This window comes from Rhipicephalus microplus, chromosome 2 (genome assembly GCF_043290135.1).
Source record: "Rhipicephalus microplus isolate Deutch F79 chromosome 2, USDA_Rmic, whole genome shotgun sequence".
Lineage (NCBI taxonomy): Eukaryota > Metazoa > Arthropoda > Arachnida > Ixodida > Ixodidae > Rhipicephalus > Rhipicephalus microplus.
In genome coordinates, this window is record NC_134701.1 from 90,810,108 (window position 1) to 90,822,599 (window position 12,492).

Genomic DNA, 12,492 nt, shown 5'->3' on the forward strand with positions numbered 1-12,492 from the left:
CACAAAAAATAGAAACCGAGCTAAAAGGGTCATGAACATATAAACTGTCTAAGCACCTATTATTAACGTTCAAGAGTGCTTACAGTCAATTTCCTAATTTGATTGAGCGGTCCCTCCCCCAAGCCACTGATATCTTTAAGAGTAAAATAATCTGAAGTGCGATCAGAAGCAATCAACGTTACGTTTGAATGATTACAATGCTAATTTTTGACAATACCTCACCTCGCTTCCCAATATCATCCGAATTTAGGAAGGCTGCGTATACACCACACGTCTTTTGTCATTGGAGAAACCAAATAATAAAGAAGCATCGATTTCAGCGAGCGGTCACTGAGCTAGGCCACATAAGCTTCGATGTCACAAACACAAGAAGACCCGTAAACACTCTCATATTCTGGACAGTAGTGCGGGAATGGAAGTCCGTGTATAATCTGCGAAGCCATCTTGATGGTTTCGCAAATCTTATACTAAAAAAAATTGAATTTTTTTAGGCACACGATGTCCAGTGGAAGCAGCCCCTTCTGGTGTTTACTGTGCTTCGTCACATCACGGATTGTACTACGGCGGAGCTGACTTACTTTTTCGTAGTTTCATAACGAACTTGTAAAGCTTTTTTTTTTCTTCAGTTTTCTATGACTTATGCACGCCAGGACATTTTTTATAAGCTTGCATACTTGAAAAGTGATCATAGAAACAATCTGAATGTGTCTGCGAACCATACGGCTTATGGTTGGTTCACACGCGTGACTAGCAGCGGTCGCACGACCATTTGCGACTGGTCGCAAACAGTCGCGAATGGTCACAAACGGTCGCAAAGCGACTGATTCAGCTAGTCGCTTCCCGACCGATTTTTCAGTCGCGCGACAGCAGTCGCAAAGCTGCTGGAACCAATCAGCGATACCCGGAAGTGACACCAGCGTTTCTTTATATGCAGGTTCACGTTTTTTTTGTTTTTTTGTTGCGCTAGTTTTCTGTTGCCAGATACGAACGAGTGCGTTCCTCTGGGTTTGTGGCACCATGGCCGCCACGGAGGCTTGGAGTTGTCGGGGCGCAGCAGCTCGAGCAGAGCGTAGAATTTAGGTGGCAGCATTCGCAAGAATAAACACCTTCAAAATGATGAAAAAATGGATTGTGCACTAGCTTCCCCGTATTCGGAATCGTTTTGTTTTGTCTTGTACTTGACTTGCCACCACCTTCAATGCAGTGCGTTTGGAACGCGTTTGTGCTTCATGCGTCGGCACCACCGTGCTCGGCACCAACCAAGGACACCACGTTCTAGACGCGTTTGTGCTGCATTGGAGGCTGTGGCTAGTCAAGTTAAATTCAAGGAACCTTTTTGAATACGTACCACTCTCGGAAATACTCCTTGTCGTCTCTGCGCAGCTCGGGAGGTAGGCTCACATGGCCAGCCAACTTTCGCGAGCGGAGGGACGGTCACACCCAACACCGGTTTTTATTTTTTTTTCGAGGTTTCTGTGATGTCAGTGCTAAGACCATACCATGGCATAGCGCACCAGCACCATGACAATCTTATGTTCTTCGCTTGAATCGAAGTTCTTGACGCTGCTGGTAACGCTGTGCGAAAACGGACGTAAACAATAAATGTGGCGCTCTCGGTTTGCTCCGCTCACTTGGCTGGCGGCCATCAGTTGATCCGTGCTGGTCTCCAGAGTTCTCGCTGATAACGAGATCCGAACGTAACTCTCTATTTTTGCGACCTCTGGTCGCTAGCATGCAACCTCTGCCGGTGTGAACATCAGTCGCTTTTAGGTCGCCAGTCACAAATGGTCGAGCGACCACTGCTAGTCGCCGGTGTGCACCAACCTTTACTGAGAAGCTTTTGAGATAGAGTCGGCGTGTCACATGGTTTTAAACATTCTTTCACACAGAGACATAAAATGCCCCTATTTCACGCTGCATGGCGTTACAAGTTATTGGCCCCCTGTGTTTTTTTTTTTTTTTTGACAGAAGAGGGTCTTCCATAACGTTTACCTTTTGACGGGGAGTCTTCAGATATCCATAGTTGAGGACCGCAGTTCGGGGTCATCATTCAGAAACGGGCCGTCAATATTTAATATCCCCATTCAGGACAACTATGTGTCTTCCGCTAATGTTGCTCAAAATGCCGGTATCATAGGAGTACTAAAGAGTAGATATTAGATATTTTTATTAAGATCAATCAAAGTGAAAAATTGCCGGACTTGCCCTGAGAGTTGAAGGTTCCCAGAAATAGCATGATATCACATCAGCTATGGTAATATCCTGAAGGCATCAGAGTGTTGCAGAAGCATGAAACAAAACCACGTACCTTGAAGTAAAAAATGATGATAAATACACATTGTCAAGGACTTTTTTCAGGTATCATACCAATTGACTTAAATACACATAATCTTGATTGAGAACACCTTGGGGATCCATGGCTATCTATTTGAAAGTGGCAATGTTCATGATTTTATTCGCGTCTTTATCCACATTTGATTGCGTGTTCAATTATAAAAATGCACATGTACACATTGACCACATGGAACTGTCGCTGAATAGAATTAGGATGCGATGTACAGCGAGCATGACCGACTCCCTAGAGTCAGATTTATGAGAGCGTTAAAGTGGATCTTGAGAGACTGCAGCGACAAAATACGATTGTGCTGCATAACCGTGTCCAGACCAAATTTTTTGCTGTCAGAAGATGACGTGTCACATAATTACTCATGTTGAGTTCAGATTGACAGATCCCGAGTATTTATTTTTGAACGAACAAATTCAGTGTTTGCCTTTGAATTTATTCACAGTTCTCATGGGTCTACAAACTGCACAGGGGTGTTCAGGGGAAAGAAACTATTGAAGAAAGCGATATTGCATACAAAATATGAGCATGTCGCCGATGGGGCGAATAGACTGAGGCTCAGCACAATAAGGACATGACAGACTAAGCCTAAGTGATATAAGCTAAAATCCTTTTGTGCAAACCAGTTAACAAGGTATTCAAAACAAGAGTGACAACACGAGAGCAGAAATGCAAAAATATAAAGTGCGATTTAATTAACAGGTACAAGGCAAATGGAATAACTGACGCAGAACAACAAAAAAAGCACTTGCTGAATGAACCGATGTTACAATGAGATTCCTTTTGGGGAATAAGCAGTTTACTTAAATAACGCACTCAGCTGTATCACTACTGTGTGCCGATAAAATGCTGCTATTACATTTATGGCTTTGTTACATTCACCTTGGGAGCTATAAAGCAAGCGTATTTAGTAATTTTTCTATTCCACATTGCTAGATGCTATATTTTAATTGTCTCTGCTAGCGGAAGTACATCTATTTTATTCTACACCCCGCTGTATAGTTTGAACTCTTGGCCCCTAGGACTTTCGAGGAAATGAAGCGGCTGATGTGGCAGCCTGAACACTCACGTACTGGGCTTCCTCTGTGACTCTTGAGGACCTGGATCCACTAACAAGGGTGTATTGTCTTATTTTTCAATTGAATCTTATGATAAGAATAGCCATCTCCGGAACCCGACTCCATCTAAAGGACTAGGGAAAGCGTAGGAACGCGCGCTGCTTCGCTTGCTGGGCACACGGTGCTGTGCCCAGCAATGACGGCCTTCAGTGAGATGGCTGACAACCACCAAATAGTGTGGGCCTGCCAAATAGTGTGGGCGTACAGTTAGGCCCAAACAGTCAGACTGAAGGTTTCGACCGATCCGGCACACCAACCAGTATCTAAAACATCTGTGGTAGTCCCCACCAGTCTCGTTTAATAAACACTTTCCAACACTGCCACACCCCATGAAATACTCTTTCGTTCGGTACTACACCATGCATCTGTTCAAAACTGGAAAGAAAATGTGCTCTGAGGGTAACACTACCTCAATACAATGATTCAAGGTTGAGTGTTGTGCCTAGACCAAACTGCGGGCTATAGCTGCGGCTGTCTGTATAAGAGCTCAGGCGCCGAGAAAAAGTGAAACTGAGTAACGCTTAATCGAGTACTAGGAGCAAACCGCTGTCTCCAAACACAAGAATAGCCAGATTTAACAAATTTGATAGTTACATTCGTCTTTTCCACAAATGTATAAAAACTTCTCCCAACTCGCACGTGTAGTTGTTTCCTACGAAAACAGAAGATAGTGGGTACGACTGGTGTGAAAGCATGTGTGTGCAAAGGAGTATTTGAGTGTGGCTGGTTATAGGTCTGAGCGTATACAAAGGGCCAATAGCCTTCACAGTTTCTCTCCAGTGCCTTAACATTTTTCAGCATTAGTCTCTAAATAATCTAACGTTGCCTTTCTCCTTCTGACATAGTTGCATCGACAAGTGATTTCTCTCATGACGCAAATACTTAGGCATAGGCTGTTAGATGCAATGTGTATAAGCTTACACATATTGTATAATAGTAGCATTGCGACCATTGCAGTGACGCGATGATCGCAACGATGTGCATTGGGTGACGACTGTAGTGCGAATATCTCGCTATGTCACCTGCCGAAAACTTGCTGTAACATCCTCAGTACATTTTTATCCCGCCATTATACAGAAATATAATCAATGAGAAGAATTCTCCCAATGACAAATCGATCTGGAAGAACGTCTCTTAGAATTGAAGATCAGCGCCAATGAAAGAAGTCAGTTCGCAGTATACACTTCTCCCATTTTTGGTCTGCCGCTATCAGCCTGTATATGCGAAATTACTTGCTATTATCAGTTAAAATGTGACACTACTCTTCTTACTTTAGATGATAGAAAAGGACTGTAGAAATTGTGTTTCAATTGTGTTTCAAGTAATAATTGTGTCCTAAAAGCTAGCTATATGTCAGTACGGTGATAAACGAATGTCTGCAGAAAGGAGGATGGAGACTTCAGATGGACAATAGCGGGCGAAGAAAGCATCTGTCAGAGAGTTAATTGCATGCTTGTTGTGCGATTTACTAGTAAAATGTATATTCAGGAAGCGTAAGGGCTTCAAGGTAACGAACTTTTTTTTCAAGCATTGTCAAGTTCCCGCGGCCCTGCACATTCACCAGCTGATAGCGGTCAAGTTACCAAGAAACAATGATCCTACTTCGAAAATAGTTGGCAGCATGTTACACTCTCCAAAAACTCCTAGGCGGAAGTCTGCTGTATATTTGGTGAGGCATTGTATTACACGTGCTCATTACTTCACGTACTCATTTGATCGCGTTTTTTCTCCCAGAAATAAGAATTCCACCCATCACCTGTTAACAAACTATCCCCGGGATCACTTTGTGGCGACATAATCTGCACATAAATCGGCGCAGCCACCACGTGCTCATATTATCTAGCCAGGTGTGACGCGGCTGCACGCTGCACTACGTCTGCGATGAGGGCCAGTGCTACCACAGCGTCACTGAAGAAGTACGTCACTGGTGGTCTCAACAAAACTAAGCTGCCAACCTTGGTAGCGAATGATCACTCCGCTACTTCAGACGAAGGGAGTGTCAGAATGGTCACACAGTGCTGCTGCTATAGTTGAACAGAGTCGTTGGGTTTGTATGTCGTGACTCATCATTCGTCGACACGGCTTCCCACAACTTCACTTTTGACCGAGCGATGACATAAAGTGGTCGTGTCTTGACGTGCCACAGTACCTCATCGTAATTATTCCATGAATCTTCATAGTTTTTTACGTCATAGTGACGTAACATGAGGGCGTCTATAGAAGCCGTTCTCTTTCCACACGTCGGTACCTCGGATGCCACGCGAGTTTTTTGAACGGGTGGTCTGGAAATCTTGCGAAGCCTTGTGAAGTCTCGCGTGCAAGCTTAATCGAGGAGAGTATTTAAAAAAACGCAATTTTGTCAATTGTTCAGGGTGAATTGCAGGCTGTCCTTTGCGGTACCATACAAAGAACTTTTTAAGATCTGGACAAGCACCGCCCCCTAGGGCGACACCATGGGCCGCTCCCACGTGTGGACAGTAAGAACTAACCTAACCGCCACATCATAGGCTCTCTGGACCGCCCAAAGTTGATGCAGATATTCCGAGCCCTTAAGGGTCGAGCTCCATTTCTGATCTGTGAGGTCCGCCCGTAACGAGTGGCACCGCCAAAGCATGCGCTCTAAATCGTACGTTCCCTCGCAGCGAGGGCACTGCGAGCTTAAGTGACTTGGAAATAGACAGCGCATGAAAGCGAGATTCGGATAAAAATTAGTGTGTAGCATCCTAAGGGTGGTCGCCTATGGTCTTGTGAGCTTTTTTTTTTTTGTTTCGGAGGAAATACTCTTTTTTTTCCAACCAGAAGTGCTTTGTTAATTCATTAAATGAGAATAAAGCATCTCGGAACGTTTGAACCCTGCACTGTGACAAGGCTTCTCGTCCCATACGGTCCCAGAAAACTCATTACCTGGCACTCAGCTGGTGTTGTGTTTAGCTGCTACAAGCTATAGTTCTGAATTCCCAGGTGTGGTCACTAGCTTTCTTTTTTGCCAAGCCAAGCCAGCTACTGAGCATCTGAAATTCCCATAGATGATGCATACTGGTCCTATATGGCCAAATTTTCTCAATATCTTGGAAGCCAGCGTAAGAAAGGGCAAAAGTACCCAATGACCCCAGAGAGAGTAAAAAAAAACGGCAGGTACAGGGGGCAATGTTATCGCAAGTGTCCCACCAAAAGCTTCACTCAAGTGCTTGGCGGAGAGTGAGTATATCAAGCGGAATGAGTGTTCGAGAAGTCGAAGGCATTTGAGCCTGGTGTCTGCAATGTGGCCGAAACAATTGAAACCATGTCCCTGTACTCTTCAGTCGTGGAATGCCGGCACTCATGGAGTCTGTGGATTTGTTGACAGAGTTGCAACGTTGTGCAACTTGTGTAGGAGGCTTGATTTCATTAACTAGGTGTATATCGACACTGATTTACACCTAGTCACGACGTCCACTAACAGGCCGATGTCATTGTGTATGCCTTCACATTCAAGCAGCCCTTCAAGTGAGGCAGGAATGAAGTGGAGACGTGTTCAGAACGGAAACTCCACTTGTCCTCACAAAAAAAAAGACCCTCGCTTATGCGCTAGTCCGTCAATATACAACCAGAGCCACGCTGTCATGAGGTTTCCCGTCGTCAAATTGCTTGCATCATCGAGACAAAAGGCTACTGATATTTTCAGTGTGCAGGAATTCAGTTGAAGCATAATAAGTAAGTAATAGGATTGGGAAATGGCCAAGGGGTGCTATATCCCCTTTTTTTCCCAAAGCGAAAACAACTTTTGATTTTAACCACATGCCTCTCTTCCCCATCTTTTCACTTTCAAACCGTTTTCTTACTGTTTTTTTTGTATGTTGAGGTCAACTTCCATTAAACTTTCTATTTTTCTTACTCTCTCTCTCAAAATATACCCAGAATACCCTGCATGCTGCTGCTCATTTTCTGTATTTCGAAGGCAATGCAGATTCTTCACTGTATAATTCTAGGCGCTTTATGCCCGCTATGTGGTTGAAAGAATTCGGGCCATGTTTCCAGTAGCCACAGCCCGTCTATTTTCAGACTTGAAAACTTGTGCAGGATTTGCAGCATGCAATCTATTGCAGACTCTTTTTTACAGAAGTAGTCGAACATTTAGAGGTATATCATTCAATCTTGTCGACACGCTAGGGAAATCTATCACGTAATTGGAGAAGCAAGTATTCCAAGATAATATTGTAAGGCCTTCTGATTTCTTACAGGAGAGAAAAAAAATGCCAGGAAAGCGTGGCCATTTACTAGCTGAGTCCTGTGTTTTACAACTGATTTGTAAGACTCACCAGAAAAATAATGTTAATCATCTACAAACATAAGCCCTCAATTGTTATTTTTATTGTATAATAAGAATATGGTTTATTCTTCAAACTAGGTGCATGTGTAATTTCAAGCAATGTTCTCTTTAAGTGTATCTCGAAAAAGCAGGCTTCGAAAAAAATTTAATTTTCAACTCGTCTTTATTGGTGACCCTTTGTGATTCTTTGCCTCTAGCTGTGGAGCGTAGATAGCTTTACTAGCTATTGAATAATTTCTTTGTCTTCCATGCAGCCTACTGAGTTCTATATGTTCTCTGCACTGTGTACGCGGAAGGTTCCGCATTTCAGGAGGTACAAAGGCCACTGTAACGGAGGCCTGTTTTGCAGACTCATTGCGTCTCAAAAACAATATCGCGAGCCCTGCTAGAATTTAACGTCACTTGCCTTGGCACATTGATTGTTGTCTTACAAAAGTCAATGGTGTCTCAACATGGCGCGATATTTTCCCTCCTTTTTTTCCTGTTATTGCCATCAGCGCGAATACGAGAGTAATGATTATTGTAAATACACTCATATCTTTATTCCATGCATCCGAAATATCCCTGAACATTAATTTCTATACAACAAGCCACAGGGCCATGTATGAAAGCACAGCTGTGCCACTGGCCTAGGGTGAAAAAAAGCCCAACTTCCATGAACTGTGAACTGTAACACTGATGTATATTTACATGACACACCTACAATGCGCACAGCACAAATACAAGCTCACGCGGAAAAACAAAATCTGGTTTCCACGCCACATTGTTAAAAAGCAAACTGCCCATTCATGGCAGAAAGCGAGTAAAAATGACAAAAGATAATCAATGACTCTAACATTATCTTAATCAATACATACAGAATGCTAAGACGTGCTGTTACTGTCGTTTAAAAAACAACAATGACTTGCAGCTAGGTTATGCACTGCTATCACAATCAAGCGGATACGTTCAATAATGCCGATAAATATCTATACGGCAACAAATTTCCTATGTCAGCTTAAGCCCCTAAGGCCTTTCCTTTTTACCCTGTAAGCCGGCAATACGTTGCTCAGAAGAAACAGCAACAATTGCTAATTTTCTAGAACGAGCACGAATGTGCAGCTTATGATTGGCTACAATCTTGAAAGTTGGTCGACGTTGTCTTCCCCGTTGAGGATGAAGGCATCCATGACAGCTGCGGAGGGCGCCACCGATGTCGATGTGGATGATGTGGCCAAGCACAATTTATCATCATGACCTCGAGAAGCGCATGGCTCGGTACTTGGTGAAAACTTCATCAATGTCGGCGTAGCAGCCTTCGAGATGCCTGCAAACAGAGCAGCAAATGAGTGCATTTAAACATGAGAACCCGCATCAAGGAATGAAGCAGTGCACAGGCAATATATGCCCTGTGAAATGCCCTATGTTAGCGTGATTGGAAACACGCTTTGGTACAACCTGATGAAAAAAAAAACTCACGCATGTCCACTAAGTGAATGATGACGAGTGTGCAAAGCTAGGTCCTAAGGTGCATATTGTCTACGTCGTAGTCACTGAATAGTATGAATAGTTTGTACATGTAGGTGTCTTATAGTGTTCGGCCACAATTTCGAAATGAGTTAGCTGTTAAACCTCTTTTGTCTGTCTTACATCCACGAATCTCCTCGTGACGTATGTGGATATGAACGAAAAAGCCTCTACCCTAAGGTCAATCGCCCTTACAAATTATTTTCAAAGTGCAGAGTACGTCCTGGTAAGTTCAGATTTTAAGAAATCCAGATTTCAATCCCTTACTGCATGGCGATCAGTAACTGTAGCTAGAAAACAGAAATTATGAGGTACCTACGTAATATGTATTGAACATGTGAGGCTACAAGGCTACATTTCAGTTCTTGCTGTACATTTTTAGGTCTACGTTGAAAGTGAAGCTACGCATGATTACAGATTACAAGCGGACACATGTAAAGTATAAATGGAGCTTCCTGTATTTTTTTTCTATAAGTGAACTATGAGCACATTCATGGCAATATCATCACAGTCGTTTTCCTTCAAATATTAGTGTATTTTTCTGTTAAACCTGTATCGCGCGTGCCCCTCACACAGAGCCTTTTAGGGTTTTTAAGGCGTGGTAAATAAGTACAACATATCGACAAAATACCATGATCCAACACCCTTGTGAATGTGCATCCATTATTTGTCTCTGTCAGCAATTCGCAATATCACGATTTGAATTAACAGCACCTATACATTCAGAGTGTAAGCGCACGGTTTCTGAAGTTGACTAGCTATGCCAGCTTACTATAACCAAGCCTATTACCACTCTAACCTAGTCACAGACAATGACAACGATGTGTCATTTCCGGCCAATTGTTACACGGCGTAAGAAAAATTCTACGGTATATGGATGCGTGAAGTACGTACCTGGTGACCCTGGTGGGATCGAAGCTCGTCCTTCCATGTAGGACGCGGCGGTTGTTGAATGCGACCAGATCCCCAGGGGCCATGTTGAAGCTGAGCTCAGAGTTGGGGTCCCGGAGCTTCATGGCAAACTCTCTGCGCATTGTACGCCATAGACCATTATTCACATCCTGTATGCTTACCCATTGTTACATGTATTGCTCTGAACTTGCACAGCTGCTTTTTTATAAATTTTGTTGTATATGGAAAGCCTTACTGAGGTGCGCATGTGGCACCGCCAGTAGAGGCAGCTCCTCAATTGAAATTTCATCTTAGAAAACAGAAAAATAAAAAATAATAATATTGAAACGAAGATGCGCGAGCCTACGGGACGCGGAAGAAGAAGAAGAGTAGTGGAGCTGCGCCTGGACTGTGTGGTTGCGCCTGGACTGTGTGGTTGGGTGGAAGCGTTCTTGGCCTGTCCCAGAAGTACGCTGCTATTTCACAACGTCTTTTCACCTCATCTGTAAATAAACACAGTCACTCGCAACAGTTTGGTGGAGGTGCTGGGTACATCGATCTGGACGACCCAGTTCTACCGATTTTGCGACGGAGCAGACGCTTGGCAGGCTTGCCACCACAGCTACCAGACATGGAGGACGCGGGAGCAGGCCATAACAACCTCGTTGCTGATGAGCAACACGCTCACCCGCCAGGACAAGATCGCTGCGGCATGCCGGAACGTCAGCCGAGGACCTTTTCGGGGCAGCCGGATGACGATGTTGACGACTGGCTCAAGCACTACCAAAGAGTGAGTCGCAGCAACCGCTGGAGCACTGCTAAGCAGCTCGAGAACGTGGTGTTTTTTCTCGTTGGCACCGCGTCTCTTTGGTTCGACAACCATGAGAGTGCATTGACCACATGGGACATTTTCGTGGACGAGCTGAAGAGATGTTTTGGTGACTCAACAGCTAAGGTCAAGCAGGCGGAGCAAACGCTTTCACGCAGAGCTCAGTTACCTGGCGAAACATGCACCACCTACATCGAGGCCGTCTTGAAGCTTTGCGGAATCGTGAGTGCGACCATGTGTGACGAAGATAAGGTAGGTCATCTCCTCAAGGGAATCGCGGAAGACGTGTACAATTTCCTTATCACTAAGGAAGACTTACACACACCTTCTGACCTAAGGAGACACTGCCGAGCGTTTGAAACCCTAAAGAGGAGGAGAGTCCTACCAAAATTTGGACGTCTTGACAACGTGCCCACAATTGCAAGTGTCAACCTTCCATCGCAGGACGAGATCTCTTCTCTTATAAGACGAGTGGTCAAGGAAGAACTTGCTCAACTGCAAGCTGTGGACACCGCTAGTGTCTGCCATCAGTGTGCATTCGACCAACGGCCCCGTGAACCACTGGTACCTCGGATGCGACAGAGTTACTTTGAGCCTCGCCAGAATTACACCGATCGGTTCGAACGGAGGAGTGAACGACCACTCGGAAACCAGGAACGCAGGCAAGCTGCGTCACAGCGATTCACTCCTCGACCACCATCGCCCGGCTTTTATCAACCGACGAGGTTTACTTCACCGGGGACGACCAGACGCGACAATATGTATTCACATGTGATTATTCGCATAAGGCGCGTGCAATGCTTTGCAATGCAGAATCCTTCAGAGTATTGTTTCGTCCTTGAATGAAGGAAAGAAGTGTAAGTTTGGCAGCATTGTCAGCATTTTCAGTTAGTTCTCATTAATATTGTTTCTTCCTTGAAAATATCGAAGTGGAATAGATTGACTTTATACTGCTGCAGTTAATAAAATGTCAAATTATATGATTTCTGTTAGGTTAACCTTGGGCTTTACGGTTTCTCACCATGTCTTTCTCTACATACTGGCTGTGTATGCAATTATTTATTGCGCCTACTTCATGACCCGTAGCATTTCCCGTCAGTGTAATGCCTGGGATATAATTGCGAGTATTGCGTTAATAAATAATAAAGAAGTAAATAGGATTCATTTTTGCCACAATTTGAATGAAACTGTGATTCAGCCTATTATTCGTTATTCGGCATTACTTCTCACTTACGAGGAATTTCACACATAAAACCGTCACTCATACCGCGTAATCCTCAAAACCAAAATGGCCTTGTCTCCTGCCGCTTTAGATGTGTTCTATCATTGACAACTGTTAATGAGAAAAAGTGTTGCTTAAGCAGCCGAAAGTTATTCGCATGCTTTATGTAAACTCTAAACGAATCGACACATCTGAAACTCCCTACGCCACCTTAGATATGTAGTGTATGCAGGCTCCAAAATAAATGCTCGGATTTCTTAAGAACTCATACGA

The 12,492-nt window shown here is 44.0% G+C and overlaps 1 protein-coding gene across 2 annotated transcripts in view; it reads right to left on the minus strand.

Moving 5' to 3' along the window:
* Positions 1–8,288: 8,288 nt before the first annotated feature.
* Positions 8,289–12,492, minus strand: part of LOC119169816 (gamma-butyrobetaine dioxygenase-like) — a 61,826-nt gene continuing 57,622 nt past the window's right edge. For both annotated transcript variants that reach the window (XM_037420830.2, XM_075886626.1), the window contains exons 9-10: positions 10,172–10,303; positions 8,289–9,077 (exon numbers count right to left, since the gene is read on the minus strand). In XM_037420830.2, the coding sequence (XP_037276727.2) occupies positions 9,002–9,077; positions 10,172–10,303 (208 nt within the window). In that variant the 3' untranslated portion in view covers positions 8,289–9,001. The remainder of the gene's footprint in view (positions 9,078–10,171; positions 10,304–12,492) is intronic.